Genomic DNA, 22,362 nt, shown 5'->3' with positions numbered 1-22,362 from the left:
GGGGTTCAGACTTATTTCCACTGCATGGGTGCATGTTTTTCTTTTTTTTCCAAGTTGCCAACGTAGTCCACGAGTTGCACGTCGGCTCGAACTAGCCTCATGCTAAGCTAGCGCATGTCAACACCGCAGGGCAGTTTGAGCTGTCGAGGAGAGACCGCTCAGGTACCGCTACATTTACTCCACACGTCCCCACTCGTTCTGGCCCTTCACTGAGCACTCAAAATAAGTTATCACAACAAATGTATCCGTGTCTGTGTTACTCACGGCAACGCTGCGGCTTTCGAAACACCCTGTGGTACATAGCTACCCGTCACAACAGCGTTTTATTTCAGCCAGAAGTCAACTTTCGGACTAGCTTGTAACGTTGCCCCCACGTCACAGTGCCGAAGACGATAAGAAAGTCACGTTAAGTGAACCAAGCGTACCGCAGAACCGGAACGCTTTATGTCGCGATAAAGTGGAACGCCTGCGACGTCACGCACGAACTCACGCTTTTGGCTCCCCAGCAGGTTCATTATGAAGACCAACAAGTCGTATAAGCTCGTGCTGCACAAGAAGGGCTTTGGTGGAAGTGGTAAGCAGGAACGCGCACCCCCCCCCCCCCCCCGCATCCCCCAGTGAGTGTGTTCTCCTCTTGAAAGATTTGCCTAACGAGCCTTCCCTTTTGAGCAGACGATGAGCTGGTCGTCAACCCCAAGGTTTTCCCACAAGTCAGTCTGAGGGACATCATCGAGATCGCACACCCGACAGATGAATACAGGTCAGCTTGCATTTGGTCTCAGAGAGTGTGTGTGTGTGTGTGTGTGTGTGTGTGTGTGTGTGTGTGTGTGTTTTTCTTTTCCAGTTTCACTGATATTATGACCATTTTGTCCCCCCTGCTGAGCCTGTAACCTGGCATTGTCTCTTCTGAAACCCCCAGCCCCCTCCTTCTGCAAGTGAAGAGCCTGAAAGAGGACCTTCAGAAAGGTAAACACATTGCGGCGCCTTAACACTGTTTGCGTGCGTGCTGCGTTGCAGGAGCTCATTCAGACGAGGGGCAGCTCAAATCAAACGTGAATCACCCTGGACGTCGTTGCTGCAATGGGAGACGGCAGGATAAAATGGGGGGGGGGGGGGGGGGGGCGGCGGCATGTGGGTGGTTTCCCCGCCGTCTCATGTCATTTTATTGACCGAGAATGACTGGCAGAGACCTCTCATGCAGGGGGGACAGAATGACAGGAACCCCTCGCGATCTAATGCCGTCCAGCGAAGCAGCCCTGCCACACATCCCGCCTCCATCTTTCAGGCCGTGGTCGGCGGCGGTGGTACTGTGGCGTTAAATGATTAGGTGATTGGTATACAGAACGCAGTGACAAACATGCGTTGGTGGTTTGTGATAGTTGCCTTGCCCTGTCAATTGCAGAGACAATCAGTGTGGACCAGACTGTGGCGCAAGCCTTCAAGCTGCGTGCTTACCAGGACGTCATAGTCAACATCGTCGACCCAAAGGTATGTTGGCTCCTTCTGCGTCGCCGCCATTCAGCAGTCGAACAGTATCTCTCGTAGCCTTATCCATCCATCCCCTCCCTTGCAGGATGTAACCCTGGACCTGGTGGAGCTGACGTTCAAGGACCAGTACATTGGCCGAGGAGACATGTGGCGACTAAAGAAGAGCCTGGTGGGGCGTGTGAACGTGTGTGTGTGTGTGTGTGTGTGTGTCTGGGTATAGTGTGTAACAGAGGAGAGGATTAAACAGCTACAAATCTGCATTCCAGGTGAGCACGTGTGCCTATGTGACGCAGAAAGTGGAGTTTGCAGGAATCAGGTACATTTCATTCTCTACACATCCCATTTGCGTGAATGCATTGAGAGCGACTTGAACGCGACGCACCGTATGTGTAAAGGTTGGGTCGTCCCTCGCCTTGTGTTCCTTGCGCACAGCGGCGATGGTGACTGGAGGCTGCAGAGTGTTCCTGTCCCGCGCTCACTGTGTTTCTCATTCCTCCAGAGCCCAGGCCAGCGAGCTGTGGGTGAAGGGAGAGAAAGTGACCTGTGGGTACATCAGTGAAGACACCAGGGTAAGAGCAGGGGATACCCAGTACGTGCAACCCCACCCTACGAGTTTGGCCTTTTTACACGTAACGGTGAAATAGCGTGGTCGTGTGTTTAGTTTACCGCTGGATTGTATAGTGCCTGGAGCAGATGACCATATAAGGACATCCGTGCCCATCTGACATCAGATAGACCCGGCGGTTGGAAAAACTGAAAGGGAGCATTCAGAGCAGTCTGCAGCCTGAGCTTTTGGCTCACAGGGATCACTTTTACATACCTTTACCTCATTATTTGGCAACGTTTAGTATGAATATCCGACATTGTAACATATATGACAGAAAATAAGGAAAAGCATAACAGGTCCCCTTTAAAGGATCACATGTGATGCATGTGGACCTGTTTTTAAAGCTTGCTATTAGACAGTGACTATAGCATTTATGTAAGTCATTCACTTCTCTTGTCCTGTGACCCCTGTGACACAGGTGGTGTTCCGATCCACATCTGCAATGGTGTACATCTTCATCCAGATGAGTTGCGAGATGTGGGACTTTGACATCTACGGTTAGTTGGACTTCTTTGATTTGTTACACACACTTTTGCAAGCCGGTTTGCGTTTCGGCGACGCGAAGGTCCTCGTCTTGACGTGCGATTGTCGTTGCTCTCAGGCGATCTCTACTTCGAGAAGGCCGTGAACGGTTTCCTCTCGGACCTTTTCGCCAAGTGGAAGGTTTGTGACTTCTGTTTTCGTCCGCCTCTGTTGTAACCTGTCGTGAGTAAAAACGGCATTTTTTAACGTTGTCCGTGTTAAAACAGGAGAAGAACTGCAGTCACGAGGTGACGGTTGTACTTTTCTCACGCACATTCTACAATGCCAAAACTATCGGTGAGGCTCTTTCCTTCATTTGTCACACATGAGTTATGATGCGTATGAATACATGTATCATTAGAGGGTTTTTTTCCCCCCCTTAGATGAATTTCCTGAGATTCTGAGAGGGTCCATCAGACAGGATCACAAGGGACGTTTCTATGAAGACTTTTACAGGTGACTATAGGTGGCTTTTATTATCTTGCTTCAAGCTCATCTGAATTACAGACTGGGTGAGGAGGAGGAGGTGGTGTTTTTTTTTTTTTTTTTTGGACGGCTCTTAACTGTTTTGTGATCAGGGTTGTGGCTCAGAACGAGAGACGGGATGAGTGGACATCGTTGCTGGTCACCATCAAGAAGCTCTTCATCCAGTATCCTGTCCTGGTGCGGCTGAAAGAAGCAGGTAGCAAATGAAGCAAGCGCCCGGCGGGCCGACAGATCTTTTTGAATCGGGTGCCCCTTTTGTAACCAAAGTCTTTTGTGTTTGTTTACTTTCATGCCAGACGGTTTTCCTGTCGGTTACAACTCAACCGCCGCTCAAGGAAACTACCTGGAGGCCATTAACCTTTCCTTCAATGGTAAGCTCGTGGGACTGGGTATCAGCAAGTGGCTCGGTAACGTTGCTCTTAAATCGTGTTTCTGGCCAGACTGTAGGTGTTCATTAGTCTGATAAGCAGGCCGAAATGCCACTTCCTTTCACTTCATTATTTGGATCTGTTCATCTAATCTAATTCATCCATTTGAATTGTTGGGAAAAACTGGCAGAGATTCAGACGTCTGGAACCATGCCGTGGTTGATTCTTCATCTTATCCAGTTTTTAAAAAATATACATTTCTTGTTAACTCGGCCAGTTTCTGCTTTTTTAAAACACAAAAGTTTCTCAGTGCTCAGGTACTCGCATTTTCCTGGTCTGTCATGAACTCAGAGGAGCTACACAATTGTGACCAGCAGTTTAATGAAGTTTAAAAAATAAAATAAATTTAAATGCAAATTTAAATAGTGGTCATTGTGGGCCCTGTAATCTAGATGCAAATCTATATGGGATGACCAGATATGTACGGACATAACTGTGACAGTTTCATATCAAGGAAAGGAGGCTGAGCCTCCGACTTGTTATGCTGCCTTCATGGGCCAATGAATGCCCTCCTTTGTGTCCAGGTTATGAGGTTAAAAGTTTTCCAGGTTCAGATAGAAAGGAGAGAAGGATACCCTTGTATGCCTGTATTCAGTTACCGGAGTGAATGCAGAACGATATCACTGAATTCTTAGAAACCCAGACTTACATCAGAGTTTTTATTCCAAGAAGTTCCTGACCAATCGCACGAAGACAACTTGTGAATTTGGTAAAGAGGAAATTAGAAATCGCAGTCAGCACTGACTCAACTACTGAATTAGAGTTGAAAGAAATCAAACTCAGCATTCTGTATGAATGATTTGCATTAAATGATAGGTTCACAATTTTTTTCAAGTCAGTTTTAAAGAGGACCTGTTATGCTTTTCCTTATTTTCTGTCATATATATAACGTTACAATGTTGGATGTTCATACTAAACGTTGATAAAGTTGCCAAATAATGAGGTAAAGGTATGTAACAGTAATCCCTGTGAGCCAAAAGCTCAGGCTGCAGACTGCTCTGAACGCTCCGATTCAGTTTTTTCAACCGCCGGGTCTATCTGATGTCAGACAGGCACGGATGTCCTTATATGGTCATCTGCTCCACGCACAGACTAGATGTTAACGTTTATGTCAGCGTTGCTTAGTAACGTTAGGTTCACAGTTTGCCTTTGGAAATTCTTCCAAAGACTTCTGGAACTTGAGAAGAAGAAGAAAGTGGACTTTTAGGGAGGGGGGGCCTTAAAGAGACAGGAGCTCAGACGGCTTGTTTCAGGCAGAGGGTGAACTGAGGGGACTGCGTGAAGGGCCAGGAGAAGATAAATCAGGACTTTTTTTGAACTGTGAATCATGCAGAGCTGCTCTAGTGGAGTCACACAATGAAAATATAGAGCTTGAAATGAATCATAATAGGTCCCCTTTAAAACAATAGTCAGGTGCCCATAATGTACACTGGAACCGTGCTGTAATCATTCTTCCTGTTCATACTGACCATTAAACGTTCCCTTTCTAAAGCAGTTTCAATGTAAAAGATGGGGGACAACATCCTTGTTCTGTGCAAACACGTATTCCAAAGTTCAACCAAAGTTACTTTGAGGCTTCAGCAGTCTGAGTTAGTTCCCTCTCTTTATTTCTCCCAGTGTTTCCTTGTTGATCTGCAGTGGAAGGTATTTGCTCGTGAAATTGTGAACCTGCGTCCTTTTAATATCAGAAGTCAGATCCAGTCACAGCGAGTGTCTTTCGCTGATTACGAACTAGAAAAAGAAAGGCAAGATGTGCTGACAGCCACGGTGTCTCCCACAGTGTTTGACAAGCACTACATCAACCGCAACTTTGACCGCACCGGCCAGATGTCAGTGGTCATCACGCCGGGGGTGGGAGTGTTTGAAGTCGACCGCCTGCTCATGATTCTCACCAAACAGCGCATGATCGACAACGGTGAGTTTGTGACAACACAAACGCACTTCAAACACAAACTGAACGGAGCCACTGATGTCGGTCTCTCTTTTACAGGTATTGGGGTAGACTTGGTGTGTATGGGGGAGCAGCCACTGCACGCAGTGCCATTGTTCAAGGTAACGCACTCGGTGTCGGGCCTCTGTAGGCGCATGGGTTCGCATAGGTGTTGGTTACTGATGCAGGTCGTTCTCTCCGTAGCTGCACAACCGGACGACGCCTGGAGACTCCCGGGTGGGAGACGACTACAACCTCCCTCACTGGATCAACCACAGGCAAGGCAGCATGACTGACAAATTCAAATGATGTGCAAAGGTGGGAATGACTGATCTGTATCTAAATTCTCCCACGTCCCCGTAGCTTCTACACCTCCAAAAGTCAGAACTCTTGCAGCTCCTTCACCCCTCGAATCAAACTGGCCGGCCGCAAGGTACATTTACATGTTTTTTGCAGCCCTGCAGTTAAAGCATCTGGGTTTTTTTTTGTATGTTTTAACATTTCATACCCTACCCTTTTATTTTATTCTAGCTTCATGCTGAGAAATTCAAGAACAGCAAGGACCACAGTAAGTTGTCTCAGCTCTTTGGTCATTTCTTGAAGCATGAATTAGATGGTGAATTCACCATGAGGTATGCTAGGGACTCGTCGTTCCGTCAGTTGGTGGTTTCACCACTTTGGTCCAGACTGAAATATCTGGACAATGAATGACATTTTGCACAGGCATTCGTGGTCACCATAGTATGAATCCTACTCACTTCAGTGATCCTCTGTGGGGTTTTTTTTCCTCTAGCGCCACCATGTGCTTGACGTTTTTTGGGGGGATTTTAGTGAAATAGCTTTGACCGCTTTTGGAAGGATTGCCATGAAATTTGGTACAGTTTGCCCGAAGATTACACCCGCTTAGCGTCAGCATGTTAGCGTTACCATTGTGATCGTGTTCGCGTTCATGGACGTGGCTAGCATGCTGAGGTTTGCATTCAGCTCAAACCGCCACGATGCAGCCTCACACGCAGCTGCTAGCATGGCTGTAGACTTGTAGTCTTGTTAATTTCGGAAAGCACAAAGTAGATCATTCATTTTTTTTCTTGTACTCCAACCCTCCTCTTCACGACCTGGTCCAGCTCTCTGCGCTTCAAAGGACTCTGAAAACAGCCTGCCTATACAGGTGGACTATGACGCCTATGATGCTCAGGTGTTCCGGCTACCTGGTCCATCACGAATTCAGAGGAGCACCAACTTCAGGTATCTGACTTGCTTGCACAACACTAACCTACACTCTATTAAGCATTGTCCTTCCTAGTGAAGCTTGCGGACCTTCAGCCCCCCGTTGAACAGCAGTGACCGTGTGTCCTTCAGGATGGGTCGAGACAAAGAGACGAGCGGGAGGAAGAGCTGGGGCTCGGTGGACGTCAGCGCGGGCATAGGAGCGTCCCCCCCTGTTCGCTCTGGAGGTCCCGAGGAACAGCGTAGCCTGGCCTCCGATGATAGTCTGGGCCCCGTGTCCAACATGCTGCTTATACCCCGCATGCCTCCCGCCCAGTATGAAGTCAGCAGCTCCCTGGGATACACCAGCACCAGAGGTAGGGGACAACGTCTACAAGGGATACGATAAAGTGCGCCCCATCCCTTTCCTTGTTTCGTTATTCTTGTTCTTGTTCAGAGTTGCTGGAGAAGATGATGGACTCTCAGCGGGACTCCAGTGCCCCGGGCAGGTTCACGGTGGGAAGCGCCGAGTCCACCCTGCACATCCGTCCAGGAGGTTACACCCCCCAGAGAGCACTCATAAACCCCTTCACCCCGTCCAGGATGCCCATGAAGCTCACCTCCAACCGGCGGCGCTGGATGCACACCTTCCCCGTCGGTGAGGGCGAAAACGCACTCCTTTGGATTATGTTGTAACTGTTTTGGGAGAGGACAAAATAATAGAAACACCTGTCAATATAACGCAATGCAGTTTAATCTGCAGCCTCCAAAATGATCATACAGCTGAGTCAACACCTCCTTTTTTAAAGCGGTTTCAACAAAAACAAGTATTAGACTGAGTTAGGTTTAGCTAGGTGTACATCATAACCTGGCAACTCAATGTGGTATACAGTCAAGGTTGTAATAGAAGATTTAATGCCATATTAATGTTGAGGTGTGTCTTAGTTTAGTGTTTTCTTTGTCTTTTAAAGGATAGCGTCCGTTGCAGCTCGAGTCAAATTTGGTAGGACACTCATGCTCCCCAGAGCCTAAATGGTCTTTTGTCAATGTGTCAAAATATCCCCGACATACACTTTCTTTGTGACAAATTGCCGGGGGGGGATCTTTCACAGACATAGATAAACTGAAATGTTTTTGGCTAATGGGAAGATTTAAAAAATTTGACACAAGTGCAAACACGTGCCACCGTTATTCCGTCGCAGGTCCTTCCGGAGAGGCAATCCAGATCCATCACCAGACCAGACAGAACATGGCTGAGCTGCAGGGCAGCCAGCAGAGGGATCCCGCCCACACCTCCGCCGAGCTGCTGGAGCTCGCCTACCACGAGGCCACTGGAAGGTTAGAGCGCGCCTACCGCAAAAGGAACGACAGCAATATCGTTTGTAAAGAGCGTTGGCTTGAAGCGCAGACGAGCGAGGGGTTAATGCTTGCTGTCGTTTTCTTTTAAGGCGAACGGCCTTCAGGCAAGAGAATGGCCTTTACGTCGGTGGAGGGATGGAGGAGTTGACCGGAAGCCCAGGGAGCAACAACAGTGGTGATATGCCTACTCAAACAGCGTCCTCCTGGGACATACTCGAAATATATCAAAATACTTTTGCCTTGATAAAAAGAAGGCTTTGTGGCAGATAAGTGTCTTGGTCGTTTTTCCAATTTGGTAATGAACACGCAGATCAAATCCCTTGAAAAGACCCAATGTTTCTTCATTTCCATGAAAACACACACACACACACACACACACACATAGTAGTTTATTTGGACTCAATTCCACACACCTGCTGCCCCAAATACTTACTAGAGCACCAAATGTGGATTCATCCGCCACTGAAAATAGTCCCCAACTAATGCTATGCTATTTTCTTCCTGTATGAGCAATGTTTGCTAAAAAACTACAGCGGCCGGCCGTGTGAAATGAGTATGTTTCTGAGCTATACTCAAAGATTTACATCTTCGGTAGGAACCACGAAGACGGACTAACACGTTGTTGGTTTGGGTCTTGGAATTTGTTGACATTAAGAAAAATATAGAATAGCGCCATCTTTTAAGAAATGAAATGATGATGGATGCCACGTCCGGTTTTAGATGTATTTTATGTCAACAACCATGTGTTTGTTTGTACTATTTTTAGCTGTGCACAATCTCATTCTGCAGAAATTCTCTATGTAAAATGATATAAAACACTTAGCATAGTGCATTGTCAGCATGGACCCTATAGGTTTGCTGTAGAGTCCATGCTGCCTGGACAACTCCGTGAATTGTTTCTTTCTACATTTTTGACCTAACAGACTAAACGATGAATCAATGTGCAGATCAGTTGACTGTAATGATTCGGGCCCCTGCGCTCGCTCTTCCTTTGTTTTTAATTGACCTTGATTTTCCGTGCAGGAACTCTCACCAACCGCGGCTCCTCCTTCGAAGACCTGTCCCTCGGCGGCGCCGATCCAAGTGAGTTCGTCTTGCCCCTTTACAATTAAAAAAAATAAATAAAAAATAAAGACGAGGCCGACTGTCGCAGACATTCAGTCACGTAGTCACACCTCAGGATCGGGCTGAAATTTAATCACCGGACTGGTAACGGCAGTAAACTTTCAGAGGTGTCTTAAACCTGTGAGGGCTCGTTCAGGCAGGTTTCTCCACTTGGGGCGTCTGTCTCCAGGGGTCACAGGTATAAAGGAGTCTTACGGGTCACGTGGCTCGGGCTTACCCCCTCCTCCTCCCTCTGTATCCTCACTTCATCTGACTCCTTTCCGTCTCTTTCTCTTGGCCTCCCGTTGATCTTAATTCTCCTGATAAAATATGACCAGGTCTCAAAATTCATGCTCTAATCAATCAGCCCTCCCATTTAATTTCTAGCGTTCAGCAAGTCTTGCGCGTATATACATCTCTCCTTCCTGCATGGCGGTAGAGCTGCATTTCTCTCGACTGATTGTAAACTTCTGTCAGAGGAATCTGTCCTGCACACGATATTTGAAGTCGCCCACCACCTGTGTGTTTGCATGACGTGATTTCTCTGCTTAAATTCACCCGGCCACCTTGCCCGAGCGCAGGGCACACCTTTCACTTGCTTGCGGGCTGACGCCGCCGATCACAGACTGACCGTCACAGGGCCTCGATCTGCATGTTTTGATCACTGCTCCACAACCACAGGCCCCTCGGAAATCACCAGCAGGGGCGACCAGGCCAGTAAAAGTAACACTTTGCTTGTTTTTTTTCTTCCCCTCTCTTCTACTTTTTTTTTTTTTTTTTCCTTCTTCATGTCCTCATTCCCTCCTTTCTTCTCTTATCACCCCCCCACTGTGCTTCCCCTTCCTTTCTATACCCCCTCCCCTCCCTCCCCACACACATGTACCACTCCACTCTGGGTACATGCATTTGTCTTTGCTGTGGGGATTTTGTGTGTGTGTGTGTGTGTGTGTGTGTGTGTGTGTATATGGTGCTCCTGAAGCCCTGCTGCTGTCTGCGCCCCCGACAGTGCCCAGCTTCTGCTGCACAGTGGGGGTGGACTGGAAGTCTCTGACCACCCCGGCCTGCCTGCCCCTCACCACCGACTACTTCCCCGACCGCCAGGCGCTGCAGAACGACTACACTGAGGGCTGCTACGACCTGCTGCCGCACAGCGACTTGGAGAGGTGGGCAGCGCGTCTTTAGCCAATCACATTGTGCCACTGCTAAAGACACTGGTGTCGCCAATACAACATTAGCTATCATGAAGTATTAGGGTGTATATCAAGGTAACTAAACATGATTGTAAGTAGGGTTAGTGTATTAATAATAGAGCAGGGTTACTCTAACCCTAACCTTTGCTTTGACCGGGTGTTTACTTTTGCAAGATGGCACGAGGCCAGGGGCCGGTTAATAAACAAACATTAACAGGCCTCAGGCCTTTCTGCCAGAAAGCCTTTCAAACTCGTTAACGTGAAACAGTCGCAGTTTGGTTAGGTTCAGGCACCAAAACTACTTGGTTAGGTTTAGGAAAAGATCCTGGTTTGGGTTAAAATAATGAGTCAACTGGACTTCTGGTTTCACACAGGACACGAGCAGCAGTCTCTTGGATGAAAGTCCTGTCTTTCTGTTGGAAAGGCAAAATCTCTCCCACGTTCCCCGAGCAGGTCAGGTGTACAAGTGTTGCCGCTTCTGCGCACTGCACAGATACCCGATGTATAGATAGTTTTGTTAAAATTTAAGTCAAAATAACGTTGCAGAAAACTGAGAAACTGAGATCACGTATAATTCGCTCCTGTGAAACCAACCAAACTCCCGTGAGCATGAGCCCTCCTGATCAACACGACGCGAAACCAAAGGCTCCGACTGTGTGTTTCATCCGACCGTTAATGCATTCCGTCTCCGTCTCAGGCGGGAAGATGAAGCCCCGGTGATGAGTGCGTCTCAGGTGTTCGAGGAGTTCATCTGCCAGAGGCTGATGCAGGGCTACCAGATCATCGTCCAACCCAACAACCGGAAACCGCAGCCCTCCGTGGCCACGCCGCTCGGCAGCAGCCCCCTGTACTCCAGAGGTACGTCTTTTAAAAGAGATTTTGGGTAGAAAACGCCCAACAGCAGACCCATGGTGACTGGACGGCATCCTCTTCCCGCTTGTGCTTTCAGGTCTGGTGTCTCTGCGTCGAGCCGAGGAGGAGGAGACGGTTTACTGGCTCAGCATGGGCCGGACCTTCCATAAAGTTTGCCTCAAGGACAAGATAATCACCGTCACTCGCTACCTGCCCAAGTGAGTGCGCCTGTCAGCCTCCGACACCAGATAGGACCGCAGTCCTACACGAGCCACGTTGAACCCCCCCCACGTGGATAAAAGAGGTGTAAATGTGCCAAAAACACACAACACTGACAGTAAGCACCTGACCTGGCTGTCCCGTGTGCCCTTCAGGTACCCGTACGAGTCGGCTCAGATCCAGTACAGCTACAGCCTGTGTCCTCCACACTCCGATGCTCAGTTTGTGTCCTGCTGGGTGGAGTTTGGCCATGAGAGACTGGAGGAATACAAGTGGAACTACCTGGACCAGTACATCTGCTCCGCTGGCTCCGAGGACTTCAGGTACACACACACACACACAGCATGTGTATATATATATATATGTGTGTGTGTGTGTGTGTTTCCGGTCAGATCAAAGCAGAATATGTCATCGACCGTTGTTTGCACTCTGCCTTCCTTCTGCCTCCATAGTCTGATCGACTCTCTGAAGTTCTGGAGGACCCGCTTCCTGCTGCTGCCGGCCGGCGGAGCTCGGCGGGTGGCGGACGGGGAGGGGCACTGGGACGTTTACGGGGAGGGAGCGGGCGCCGGGATGGGTGGCAGCGGGGACTGGGTCCTGCTGGACGGCTTCATCCGCTTCCTGGAGGGCCTCAACCGCATCCGGCGGCGCCATCGCTCCGACAGGATCATCAGAGTGAGGCTGCAGCTGCCGTTTCTAATTTCTAATTTAATAATAACCCAATAGTGTAATATATAATAACATAACAGAACCTTTTTTTGATGCGTTTTGCTAATAATACTTCTGTACTTTTACCTAAGTCACATTTTATATTTTTGGGGGGGCATTTCGCCTTATTTGACGGCACAGTAGGGAGAGACAGGAAAGAACGGGGGGGGGGGGGGTTCGGACTCGAACCCAGGCCCCCGCTTCAGTGAGGACTCAGCCTCGAGGCATGGTATGCTACTTGAGTGGTCTTCTGTCTGCTGATGCCGTCTTTATAAAAGCTCTTGGGGTTCAAGCACCGTACCTGTCTGTTTGCAAGCTGCTGCATCTCTCCAACATCTGCGTCTTTTGGGTGCTAAAATGGACCCGTCCCTCTGTCTCCTTCACTCTTTGTTTGTCACGCAGCAGAAGGGCACGCCAATGAAAGGGCTGCAGGTTACCGGCCCTCTCTCTCCGTATCCCGCCGAGCCTGTGGCGCCCCCGCAAGGCAAGAAAGGCACGTCGGCTTTGTCGGCCTTGCTGGAGATGGAGCAGAACCAGAAGTGAGTCTGGGTGCTGTATAAACACTGTGAACGTATCGAAGCGCTCGTAATGTGGGACCTTTTGAACTGCTTTCTGTCTGCTTCCTCTCAGGACGCTGGATGAGCAGCAGCAGGCGAAGCCCTCGACAGCCGTCGGCGAAGCCTCAAGTGTTGCCACAGCTCCCACATATGTAGACAGCCCCCGCAAGGTGAGCATCTATTCCATGTGTGTGTGTGTGTGTGTGTGTGTCAGAAAGCCATTGTTTTGCTTCAGGCATTTAGCTTTTTCTGAATGTACTTCTATACTTGGATAAAAGGTCCTTCTTTGCCGGTGCTTTTGGTGTGGGGGCTTTGGCTCTTGTTTCTCTCCTCCCGTCTCTCCATTTTTTTTTTTCCTTCTCCACGCTGTCCTCTGTTCCGTTCCCGTATGCCGAGCTTTGGGTGTTTGATCCTGGGTTATGTTCCTCCTGTATGCTGACAGGACGCTGCCTTTATTTTGGATTTTATACGTAGCCCCCGCTCCTCCTACATCTACCACTCTCAGGTCAGTAACGAGGTCCCCGGGGCATCGCCGAAGCTGTGTGTTTTTGTGTGTTTTTGTGTGTGTGTGTGTGTTGGTGTGTCCACATGTGCCGTCGCTCCTCTAACTCAACCTGCATTGCCGCACAAGCAAACGACAGCGCCAACTCTCGCACCGGGATCACATTTTAATCCGTGGCACCGTTGATCAGTGAGGTTAGTGGTCGCGAAAACTGTCAAAATCAGGGGTCTGCATCAGGTTTCGAGATCGGGGGGCCGGATTCATAAAGCCAGAAGTTTGCTATGGCTGTCAGAAACCGGGGCCCACTTGTTAAAACAGTGAGTGCACGGCATTATGAGGGCGCGAACTGCACAAAAATACCTATTCTGCAGCAGATTCGGTCACGCGTGGCCCGGTAAGTAAAAGCCTAATCCAAATGTTTAGCCAGAGGTCGATCCTCATAGGCGCGCCTTTAGTGATGCATGAAGTGTGATCCCGGTGTAACTAACATGTAACTCATTCGCTCAGACAGTTGGCTGTTCCCCGTGCATGACGTCGGGACTGGGTCGGTTGAAACTTTTACTGTTTTCTCACTTCCCTCCAGTGTTTGTCTGTCCATTCAGACTTTTGAGATAATAATTGCGTCTCTGAGGTGAACGGGGACTTTGTATGTGGTGCTCACAGTGTTTAAAAAAAATAAATAAATAATTTGTGCGGCGGCAGAAATCTCAAAGTCAGATATGTCTCCCACCCTGGACACATTAAAACCATCCGCGTGGCCGGATAGCACTAGACGTAAGTGAGAAAGTCCCCTGAAATTCACCGGCTGCAACAGCTCGTTCCGGTTGTTTGGTTCATTCATTTGAAGCACTTTTTCGCCCGCGCAGTTGCCCACCGAGGCCAGCGAGGCGGCAGATAAAGGAGTTCAGCCAGTGGTGGCGGCTGGAGCTGGAGTTGGAGCGGCGGCGGCGGCAGCAGCAGCAGTGCCGGCTGCAGGAGAGCCTGCCGTCAGCAGCGCCGCGGACACCAGGTAAGCTTCAACTTCATGTCATTTCACGCGTTCAACGTTTTATTCTTTGTTCTAGTGTGATTAAATTGTGTCCGTGACCATCTGATAATCTGCTGATCCGCGATCTGTCCACAGTGGGCAGGCCGCCGCAGCAGGAGTCGTCTCTCTGTCCTCCTCCTCGACGCTCTTGGAGATCCTGGAGGCCATCAAACATCCCACGTAAGATCTGTTGCCGTCACAGCCGGTCCGAAAAGTCGACTCAACCTCGCAGATGCTAGGATCTGTTTCCCGTGGTGACGTGGTTATGTAATCAAAGCATTTTATATTTTATTAAAACCATTTGGAGTAACGACAAAAGTCTGAATGAAAGTGGAGAACAGGCTCTTGGGTTTGGTCGGTACAGGGGTTGCATCATCTGTGTTGTGGTTCCTGTTCGGAGAGACGGCACCTTGTCTTGTGCCCTCTGGTGTTTACAGGACGGGTGTACAGCTGCTCCCAGAGCAGAAGGGCCTGCCGCTCAACGGTTTCATCAGCGCAGAGGTCGTTCATTGGCTGGTCAACAACGTGGAGGGCGTGGCCACACAGGGGATGGCCGTGGATGTCATGCAGGTAAGCACCCAGACGTTCCTTTCAGCCTTCTGGGGGGGGGGGGGGGGGGACCCGCTATGTGGTCCAGGAAAGACATGAGCAAGGTTGGTGACATCACAAGTCACCGACGGCTCGCTTAAAGGCACAGTGTCTGAATACGGGGCTGTGTTTCATTTCTCCGTGGACTGAGCGTTTTGATCCTTTCCCAGTATTTATACAGCACCCAGAGCTGCTTTAGAATCAAACAAGACATGGACGTCTCACTGTCTACTAATATGGGGCCTTTATATGGAATAAGGGCATAAGTGTATCTCCCAAAAAAATGACCAACTGTCGCTGAATGCAGCTTCAGCTGTTCATTAATCCAAAATGTCACATACAAACATCTAGTATGGAGTAAGGTCTTGCATGGGGCCCATGGCTGACCACACTGCGGTACACTTTAAAGGTTCCCTGCGGAGTTCTAGACCTCGAGTAGTCTTGCACAGTCTCCACATAGACAGGCCTGTTCGTATCTCCTTAAACCCATCACAGTTGTGGTGGGGCTGGCGCTGAGCCCGGGATGCGGCGACGGCACATGTGTTCAGATGCTCACTGTTCTGTCTGTTTGTGTAGAAAATGCTGGATGACGGTTTGGTGGCCCACGCCTCTGGAGATGCCATGCGCACCTTTGTCTACGGATTCTACTTCTACAGGATAGTAGGAGAGAAGGATGGTGAGTGGATTTAAAACACGAGCAGATATCTACATATCTAGAGTGAATGTCAGGTAAAAAAAAGATCATTCTTGCCTGTCCTGGCCTCCGTAGGCCCGACCTCCCAGCCGCCCCCCACGCCGACCGGAGGCTGGTCAGCAGCAGCCCTGGAGGACTTCGCCCTGTTCCAGAGGAAGTGGTTCGAGGTGGCCTTCGTGCTGGAGGAGCGTCGGCCCTGCGACCTCCCGGCCTTCCTCCTGCCCTGGCTGCCCAGCCGGCCGGCCTCCTACGCAAGTAGGCACAGCTCCTTCAGCCGCAGCTTTGGAGGACGCAGCCAGGCCGCCGCACTGCTAGGTACACCCAGCCCGATCCTCCCAGGCCCAGGCCACTCTCCTCCCCCTCACCCAGTCTCGTGCAGATCATACAAAAGTCCACTTCGGAGCATTGCCTGGGTCCAGTATTTACACAGGGCAGGGGAGGGCACCCTAAAGTGAGCCCTCATGCTGCGATACACCGCTCATCCACATCCGTTTTGAAGGCTCATTGTTTTCGGTTTGTACGCGTTTCCAACACAAAGTACCCGAAGGACCAGACCACACTGCCAAAATGCTACATTACTGGATTGTAAATCGAATGTTCTTTTTATGACAAGCTGCCCAGGTCAGCCTTCACACTGTCTGATAACTCAATTCAAGAGCTCAAGTCACGGTGGTTTAGGTGGGGCCGCTCTTCTGTTGTTCATCTCCCCCAGGCTGAATGTGAGGCCCGCTTCACTGTAAGCAGCTCAGGCAGTGCTTTCAGAATCACTAATTGAATTTTGCTTGAGTGCATCGAGATTAGTAACAAATGCAGTGGTTACAGTCCAAATGACGGGGTCTTTGTGCTGCAAAGGGTGTTTTTACAACCCAATTCTTTGTTTCGTAAATTCCCAGATTAAAAACAGAGTTGCACAAGCCAAGAATAATGAGCCCCCCCATGTGCTGTACATAACCACCATTCCAGCTTTAGTTACAATACATGAATTATTTTCTTACCAACACAACAGAACTGCTTCCATTTAACATTTCATGACATCATCTTCGTTACCGTCACCATACTGGACTCAGCCCTCCTGATAGTGGACTGTAGATCTGGATTGCGCAGCTGCAGAGGGAGAGGGGGGGGGTGGGGCTCCTCTAGTGTGCAGTGCATGCATGACGAGTGTCCCCTGTAGCTGTGGGGTGTCGTCCATCCGTCCACATCGCTGATTGATGTGATCAAAATTTTCTTCCAGCTCCGCCCTCCAATCAGTGCATGCTGTGTGGTTAGTGTGCAGCTGATCCAGGAGCAGCAGCAGCAGTAGTAGTAGTAGTAGTAGTAGTTGGTGTGGTGTTTCAGCGCATGCTGTGGTGTTAGTGCCTGTGGTTCGGTAGTGCCGTGGTGTGCAATGTCCTCCTCCCCCCGGCTTTTCAGCGTAAAGCACCACCACGCCGCCGCGCGCTGTGGCGGTGTTTCTGCTTGGCTCGACTCCTCAGAGCTTCACTTGCTACCTCTGACCTCGGTGGATTTGAGAGCGCTCGCATGTTTAAAGTAACAACGAATGAACACTTTGCCAGTTTGCTACCTGACACCTCTGGACTGGTTTCCTGGAGAAGTCTTAATGTGATGCTGGGTTCAGGCGTTAAGCTCATTTGTTGTGATTTATTAGACCAGGAAACCTCTCCTTGAACTGGGGGTTTATTGGCAGACCTTAATGCTGGGATCAAAGCCTGGTTCCCATGGTTACGACTGTTACTGTTCATGGCAATCAGATAACAAGCGTAACTCACACACCGAACGATAGAGCTGCTAAATGTACATACTGCTGCTACTACTAATAATAACTTCATTCACAAAAGACATAAAACCAAGAAATGCATAGGTCAGAATCAAATCTAAATAAAATACAGTTATCTAAAATTTAAAGAGGAAATACAATAATAGTCAACAAGAAATTAATCAAATTAGGGTTTAGTTCATAGACTGTATATAAAGATGGCTGACGCGTCTCCACTTCCTCCCACTGTACAAAAATGAAGCCAAAATATCCCGGATACGGGCCAGAATCTCCAAATCCGGTGGTGATCGGGGGAGCGGAGCCGCGGTATCGAGGTCCCGCCCATACACCCACCCAACCCGATTGCAAGCACACCACAGTCAATCCCAGCTGTCAATCATGACGTTTCACCCTCTTTTTATAGCATCAAAAAAACCAATTAAAAGCAAACTCATCAGAAAAATGAACAAAGAACTACCTAAAATGACAGAAACCATCTAAAATGGAGGGGGCGGGGCTTATGACCTGCAGCCTGCCACCAGGGGGAGAAGGAGACGTTTTGGTTACACTTTTGGGGAGCTGTCATGTCATCCATCTTTATAAACAGTCTATGGTTTCGTTACGTTGATTGATGGATTTAGCAATTCAAAATGAATCTTCATGGAAGATGAGCAGAGGTGCTACCAAACAGGCTGACTTCACTATACCACCTATACCACGCTCTCCGCCTGCGCTCTCACTCCTCTGTCTGCCTGCCCCATCATGCCAGCCATGTCTCTCTTCTTTTTGCTTCCTTTGCCTCCCGTCTTCCTGCCTCTCCACATCCCTCCCTCCGTCTGTCCTCCAGCTGCCACAGTCCCGGAGCAGAAGACGGTCACGCTGGACGTGGACGTCAACAACCGCAGCGACCGGACCGAGTGGTGCAGCTGTTATTACCACGGAAACTTCTCCCTTAACGCCGCCTTCGAGATAAAGCTGCACTGGATGGCCGTCACTGCTGCAGTGCTCTTTGAGATGGTAACTACACTCTTTGTTGGGTCGTTGTCGGCGGGTCGCGCCTCATGAGACACAAAATCAAACCAGGGTGCAGCACCTACACACAAAACCTCCATTCCAATCTACATACGTTCGAACGCTCGGATTCTTCCCATGCAGTGTGAAAAACTAGTAACACAACACTCAAAAAACATGAAGGAAAAAACATAACAAAAACATAAACCAATGTACTTTAGCTCTGTTCAAAATCACATATCATCTGCATAGATGGATATTGTGTATTCAACATCACTGATAATGAACTCTTTAATGTTCATTATCAGTGATATTCAATGATCAATGATCATGACATGCTCTGCTGAATTACTCTTTGTTATTCCAGCTCCTTTGGGTGATCAATATAGTATTTTGGAGGACTTCATCGGCTCCACAGGCCTTAAACGAGTAATCCGCCGATTTAGTGTTGCACTGCTATAACTTTGTTGGACTCATGACACCCACCCTAGCCAAACACCTCACTGATCAACAGAAACTTTGTCAGACACGCCCAACATTCTCAGTGTGGAACAGGGAACACAAGACGTTTTTTAAAACAAGGAAATAACATTGGAACTATTTTGAGTATTGAGGAAATGAAAAGTGGATTCTAAGAAGTATCAGCAAATACTGGAAGTTCATTTCAAAGAATCAATGAAGAAGCTAAAGCTTGGTTGGATATCCTAAAACTATCCTTAACACTGTGAAATCAATTGCAGACCACAAAAAGCTTCAGCTTCAGTCCCGGCAAAAAAAGTAGAAGTCAATTCGGGAGCAGAAAAGAAGTTAGTGGGAGTTAGCTAATTTAGCTTGTTTTTTTTATTGCAACCGCATTATTAGTAATTCATGTTTAAAACATGCAGCTATAGCAATAGTTTTCAATACAGTTCGTTCTGTAAAGCCTCAGCAGGAAGAAATTATAATTCTATATGAAACATTAGCTCTCAGGATTAGAGGGTTCTATCTAACCCCTTTTTAAAAACCTGACAGAAGTTTGTTTTTGTGATTTTGACAAACGAGAGAGAACATGACTGTAAATCTGTTTGACAAGACGTCAGATAGTTTCAGAATGAGGAAGTCCACCGTGCCGCTGCTGTCACCTTGTGAACTTTAAACAATAAAAGGAAGTAACAGATCTAGGGAGAGGTCAGGTTGAACACTGAACCGCCCTGTTTTAACCTGTTGTTATCTGTCAGGTTCAAGGGTGGCACAGGAAAGCAGCCTCCTGTGGGTTCCTGTTGGTCCCCGTGCTGGAGGTCCCCTTTGCCCTGACGTCTTACCTGTACGGAGATCCACTGAGGGCGCAGCTCTTCATCCCCCTGAACATCCACTGTCTGCTGAAGAACGGCAGCGACAACCTGTTCGAAGGTACCGAGGCCGTCTGGCGGAATGTGTTCATGTGGTTGCGATGAGTACGGTGGCTCCGTCCCAACATGTGTCCGCTTTAATTTGTCCAACAGGTTTCGAACCAGAGACGTACTGGGAGAGGATGCAGCTCCTTCAGGAGGCCATACTGTACAGGTTGATGTTGTTTTGTGGTTCTCCTAATTTAGAGAAATCTCTGGGAGTTATGGTTGTGCCTCAGTCCTCAGGGCATGATGGGACTAGCTAGCTAGCATGCTAATTACTGTTCAGCACTTTATGGCATACTTTGAAATGAGATGTAGCACACTATTCAAAAAAAGTTATATCTTAAGATTTATTTGAATTTAAAGCTTACTTTTGTAAAAGAGCTACATTAATGGTTATATTGCCTTAGCTGTGTAGCTGGAATCACCAAGTCGGCCAGCTACGTCAAAACGCATCATGCAAAGCTGCCCTAGTGGAGTCCCAGAATAAAAATATAGAGCTGGAAATGAGTATGGGACCTTTAAATTTATGGTGAATTAACAGCGTCCTGATCAAATATGTTGTCTTAAGCATGCGTAAATGTTGTGCTCTTTCCACCAGATTCGGCTTCGTGCACGACAAGTATTCTGCTTCTGCTTTTAATTTCCCCTCTGAGAACAAGCCCCAGTACATCCACGTAACAGGTTTGTCACATCACAACGTAGAAAAACACACGGCGCCTGTTTTCTGTTTTCTGGGAGCTGACGAGCCGCTTCTTCTCTCCAGGCACCGTGTTCCTGCAGCTGCCGTACTCCAAGAGGAAGTACTCGAGCGGGCAGCAGCGCCGACGCAGGAACTCCACCACCTCCAACAGCCAGGGGCCGTTCGGCGGCGAGGAGCGGGTCGGTTACTACTGGGCCTACAACACCATGCTGACCAAGGCCTGGAGGACGGGCGTGCTGGGCGACGAGAGGCTCGCCGACCGCCTGCTCAGAGATTTCACCGACTTCTGCGCCAACAAGGGCAACCGGCTGCTCGCCTTCTGGGATGCCTGCCAAGAGAAGATGAACGCCAGCGCTCCCTGACAGGAAGAGGGAGACGGCTGCAGGAAAACATCCCGCAGTTACACTCTGTTCTGCTGTTCAGATGACTTTGACCCCCCCTCTGAGAATGAACCTCTGAGCTCTGTGGATGTTTACAGCATCACACGCTCAAATCTCCGGTGTTGGATGATGGATCACAGCATTTTATGCAGTTCCAATGCAGTGTTCTGTTCTGTTGTTTATTCACACAATATAAATAATAAGACACCGACTCATTTCAAAGTGTTTTTGTGGAACAAGACGAACCAGTCAAACCAGGAACCCTCTGCCTGCCTGTCACACACACACACACACACCAGACAGCTTCCAACTTCCACTGGTTTTCATGTCACATCCACCTGACACACTCGCAAGTGTTCTGCGATGCGTCCAATAAGCGAACCGCTTCCTGTCATTTTCAGCCAGGGGTCAGGGTTAGGCTGTCCGGTCTGGAGCTGAATCGCTTAGTTGGACAAGAACAGATCTGAGTAGACGGTCAGTTCGGATTCACGAGCTGCCGGTTGTATCTAGTTTAGCGACACAATGAAAACGCAACACTTACTGATCAGTCTCAGGTGCTTATCCGGACCCTGTTTTTAAAGCCTAACAACAATCATGTGGACCCCAACCTGAACTCTTGATGAGCCACGTGATCTTTGTGATTTTGGGGGGGGGCTAAATGAATCTACCGTAATGATCACGAACGAGCATGAAAAGGACCGAAAGGGCGATGCACATCAAACGGCAGCAGCAAAGTGGGGCTTCTGCAACAAGCGATTATAGCCATCGTCGTGTTAACTTGGGGATCGATTCCTTTGCTTTAGCGGGTGTGGCGTGACTCGGGCCTGAACCATGGAGACACACACACACACACACACACACACACACACACACACACACACACACACACACACACACAGCAGAGTCAGAAAAGAAAGAGTCTATTCAGAACTGTCAAAGGAATGCCAGGGTTGGTGGGAAGATCAGCGTATTTGCATAAAACCGTGACCGCAAGAGAGACTGATGGTGGTGGTTGAGATGGACGGAGTTAACGGCCACAACGTTCTCCTGTGTGAAGGCAGCTCATACCTTTTTTTTGGTTAGTTTGTTGCCTCAGCAGGGGAAAGACTCCGTGAACAAAGTCTTAAAACAAGGGCAGTCAGCAGGTGCGTACACCCAAACTCTTTGGAAACTTTACATTCCAATAACAATTATTTTTACATTAAAGGCCCCGTATGATGCTCGTTTCCAGCTCTGTGTTTTTATTCTGGGACTCCACTAGAGCAGCTCTGCATGATTCACAGTTGAAAAAAAGTCCTTATGTGTCTTCTCCTGGCCCTTCATGCAGCCCCTCAGTCCCCCCCCCCCCCCCCCCCCCCACCCTCTCTGTCTGAAACAAGCCGTTTGAGACAAATTGAACAACCTCCAAACACTTGAAGAGTAGTTCCTGAGCAGAGCGCTCCAATAACTCAGACAGACTGAGCGGGTGGATGAGCGTCCCTGTACTTGGTGGGTGGTGCTGTGCCTGGAGCAGATGACCTGCTGGGGGTGCGTGGCTGAGTGCTGTGACATCACAACCTTACAGAAGTCCCAACAGCTCGTTGAAGGGGCGCAGTGTCTGAATACAGGGCTGCGTGGACTGAGCGTTTTGATGCTTTCCCAGTATTTATACAGCACCCAGACCTGCTTTAGAATC

General features: G+C 48.8%; 1 protein-coding gene across 1 annotated transcript; it reads left to right on the top strand.

The window, feature by feature from the left end:
* The first annotated feature begins 516 nt into the window (after positions 1-516).
* depdc5 (DEP domain containing 5, GATOR1 subcomplex subunit) lies at positions 517-20,902 on the top strand. The gene is made up of 42 exons (XM_070919343.1): positions 517-574; positions 673-760; positions 920-966; positions 1,403-1,488; positions 1,574-1,657; positions 1,755-1,804; positions 1,988-2,057; positions 2,514-2,592; positions 2,697-2,758; positions 2,845-2,914; positions 3,001-3,073; positions 3,196-3,299; positions 3,400-3,474; positions 5,312-5,446; positions 5,522-5,583; positions 5,666-5,739; positions 5,825-5,894; positions 5,993-6,029; positions 6,586-6,706; positions 6,821-7,044; positions 7,125-7,325; positions 7,870-8,005; positions 8,116-8,201; positions 9,050-9,109; positions 10,110-10,293; positions 11,018-11,178; positions 11,270-11,390; positions 11,547-11,714; positions 11,844-12,066; positions 12,502-12,638; positions 12,730-12,826; positions 13,099-13,161; positions 14,025-14,167; positions 14,282-14,365; positions 14,623-14,755; positions 15,350-15,449; positions 15,543-15,782; positions 18,071-18,240; positions 19,452-19,623; positions 19,716-19,776; positions 20,206-20,288; positions 20,371-20,902. The coding sequence occupies exons 1-42, from the start codon at positions 517-519 to the stop codon at positions 20,667-20,669; spliced, it is 4,791 nt and encodes a 1,596-aa protein (XP_070775444.1). The 3' UTR covers positions 20,670-20,902.
* The last annotated feature ends 1,460 nt before the right edge of the window (positions 20,903-22,362 follow it).

This window comes from Enoplosus armatus, chromosome 14 (assembly GCF_043641665.1).
Source record: "Enoplosus armatus isolate fEnoArm2 chromosome 14, fEnoArm2.hap1, whole genome shotgun sequence".
Taxonomy (NCBI): Eukaryota; Metazoa; Chordata; class Actinopteri; order Centrarchiformes; family Enoplosidae; genus Enoplosus; species Enoplosus armatus.
Note: the sequence above shows the minus strand (reverse complement) of the source record. Positions and strands in the feature narration are given on the sequence as shown.

Coding starts and splice junctions, on each gene's coding strand:
- depdc5 (XM_070919343.1), top strand. CDS start 517: ATGAAGACCAACAAGTCGTATAAGCTCGTGCTGCACAAGAAGGGCTTT. Junction 1,805..1,987: donor GTGGAGTTTGCAGGAATCAG/GTACATTTCATT, acceptor TCATTCCTCCAG/AGCCCAGGCCAGCGAGCTGT. Junction 15,783..18,070: donor CCAGGCCGCCGCACTGCTAG/GTACACCCAGCC, acceptor TCTGTCCTCCAG/CTGCCACAGTCCCGGAGCAG.